This window comes from Colobus angolensis, unplaced genomic scaffold (genome assembly GCF_000951035.1).
Source record: "Colobus angolensis palliatus isolate OR3802 unplaced genomic scaffold, Cang.pa_1.0 Scaffold57, whole genome shotgun sequence".
Taxonomy (NCBI): domain Eukaryota; kingdom Metazoa; phylum Chordata; class Mammalia; order Primates; family Cercopithecidae; genus Colobus; species Colobus angolensis.
The window spans coordinates 3,074,862-3,077,694 of NW_012119265.1; the positions used below are offsets into that span (position 1 = coordinate 3,074,862).

Sequence of the window (2,833 nt, forward strand, 5' to 3'; positions counted from 1 at the left end):
AAGTAAAAAAAGTAAGGAATCAGATGGTTGCACAATTCTGGGAAGATGCTAAAAATCATTAGACACTTTGAAATGGTGAATTTTTTTTTTTTTTTGAGACTGGGTCTCCTCTGTCACCCAAGCCAGGATACAGTGGTACAATCACAGCTCACTGCAGCCTCAATCTCCCAAGCTCAAGCAATCCTCCCACCTCAGCCTCCAGAGTAGCTGGATCTACAGGCACACACCATCCCATGTGGCTATTTTTTTTTAATTATTTGTAGAGATGAGGTCTCATTATTTGTAGAGATGAGGACCAACTCATTGCCTAAGTTGGTCCCTAACTCCTGGGCTCAAGCGATCCTCCTGCCTCAGCCTCCCAACGTGCTGGGATTACAGGCGTAAGCCACCACCCCCAGCCTGTGAATGTTCCTAATGCCACTGAACATACACTTAAATATGATTAAAATGGTAAATGTTATGTGTATTTACCACAATAAAAACAAGCTGATCTCTACATAAAGAAAAACAGCGATTAGAGGTGCCCCAGGAGCCAAGTCTGGGTCCATTGCTTATTCTAGCTTTGAGCCCATAGTTGTTCTGAGTTAGCGTCTCATGAGAAAGGTGCAGGCTTACTGCACAGAGATGAGTGGAGCTCTGTTTTCCCTGACAAATTTCTCCATCTAGGAAGTTTTTCCAATTTCACACAAATGCCTTTGCCAGGATTTAAATCACTTTCAACAGATGTCTGGGGAGCTGTCTGGGGGAGGGGAAGCAGCCTCACCCCCAGGACTCTGGAATAGGACCTTTGTTCACACTCACTTTTCTATGGAGAGCTTCTTAGTCTTAGCCCCATGTCTATTGGGGGTGGGCTAGACCTTTCTCAGAAAGAAAACAGCTGTGCATTCTATTCAATTGTACCAAAGTAGTTGTAGCTTCTTTGGAAACATGAATGAGAATTTGATTGAGTACTCAATACCTAAGAATGTTTGATCTGTGTTTCACTGGAGTCTCTGGCCCTTGAAAACCTGGGGCCAGTTAACCAATCTGTTGCACAGGCTCTTTGGAGAAAATATAGCCAGGGTATGTAGATTGGGGCCCTAATCCATAAAAATTCTCTTTAGAGTATCTGTTTAGAGTCATTGTGGGTGTATTTGCTTATTTGCCCTGTATATTTTCCTTTTCAGGAATCATTAACCAATGGCAACAGGAATCCAAGGATAAAGTGATTTCTCTCCTGTTAACTCATCTGCCTTTGCTGAAGCCAGGAAACCTCGACGCAAAAGTAGAATATATGAAACTGCTGCCGAAAATCCTGGCTCACTCTATTGAACACAACCAGCACATTGAGGAGAGCAGGCAGCTGCTGTCCTATGCTTTGATACATCCAGCCACTTCGTTGGAAGACCGTAGTGCTTTAGCCATGTGGCTGAATCACTTGGAGGACCGCACGTCGACCAGCTTTGGTGGCCAGAACCGAGGCCGCTCAGACTCTGTGGATTATGGACAGACACACTACTATCACCAAAGACAGAACTCCGATGACAAGCTCAATGGGTGGCAGAACTCTCGGGATTCTGGGATTTGCATCAATGCCTCCAACTGGCAGGACAAAAGCATGGGGTGTGAGAATGGTCATGTGCCCCTCTACTCCTCCTCATCTGTCCCCACCACAATCAATACGATTGGAACCAGCACAAGTACAAGTAAGTTCCCCGGAAGCCCTGTCATGTAGTCTGGTTTGGCGATTTGCTGTGTATGTGGCATGTCCTGCTGACAGTGTCTGCTCTGTGCACCCTGTGACCCTGGGAGAGAAGGGCTGATTGGAATTGGCTGTGGGAAAGGTCCTTTGGACCCCATATTTGTTGCTCTTTGACTCTGCAAAGATGAAAATACTGGGATGGTAAAAGTGATTGACGGTCCAAATTTGGGTTATAAACAGACCAAAAATAAATAGAGAATAAATGAAAGAAAGAAACTTCCCGTTTCCACAAACAGAGATGCATTTCACCCATGTCTTTCACCCTGGGGTTTTGGATTTGCCGAGGCACTGAGTTACTGTGTGATTCTCTAAACCTAATTCTAACCCATGGTTAACCAGGCAGCCTCATGGGCTTTGTGCTTTTTCTTTATTTTATTTTTTCCTCTTTCTTTCTCTCTCTCTCTCTCTCTTTTTTTTTTTTTTTTTTTCTTAAATTTCACCCTGGAATGTTTCCTCCCTTTGCATTTTGTGGTTTTAATCCCCAGTTGTCGGGGCACTTTTTCCTGACCAGTGGGAGCAGGTTTGCTAACTGAGAATGCTGCTGTGTGCTGTGGCCTGGTGAGAATGCCGTGGACTTCCTCTCGTTCGGTCCAACACCTTAGGATAGGTGGGTCAGGAACTGCTTTGTGGGTGGGGAGAGCGGAGGACAGCCCTCTGCTCTTTTGACCACTAAAGCAAAGTACTGCACCCTCAGCTGGGCACTGGGGCTGGGAGTCCTCTCTCTGTCTCCCCACTGAGGCCGAGCAAAGTGACAAACACACCATTGGTGCCTATATAAAGTAGCGATGTGGAAATGCACCCTGTCTTCAAACAGTGTTCCTTAGTGCTGGTTTACACCTGTCCGTGAACACAGTGGCAGTGCCAAGATAACTTTCTTGAAGGAATGCTTTTGCAATTAGACCTGATGTGCCTGTCTTCATGCAGGAACCCCCAATTAAAAGATATGAGAGGATTAATAATTGCGGCCCTGGCACAGAGACTCAGGCCTGTAATCCCAGCACTTTGGGAGGCCTAGGCGGTCAGATCACTTGAGGTCAGGAGTTCAAGACCAGCCTGGCCAACATGGTGAAACCCCGTCTCTACCAAAAAATA

The 2,833-nt window shown here is 45.8% G+C and overlaps 1 protein-coding gene across 1 annotated transcript in view; it reads left to right on the plus strand.

Moving 5' to 3' along the window:
• SAMD4A (sterile alpha motif domain containing 4A) overlaps window positions 1–2,833 on the plus strand; it is a 228,109-nt gene that overhangs the window by 135,564 nt on the left and 89,712 nt on the right. Inside the window, exon 3 of the mRNA XM_011961837.1 lies at window positions 1,167–1,685. Coding sequence (XP_011817227.1) covers window positions 1,167–1,685 — 519 coding nt within the window. The remainder of the gene's footprint in view (window positions 1–1,166; window positions 1,686–2,833) is intronic.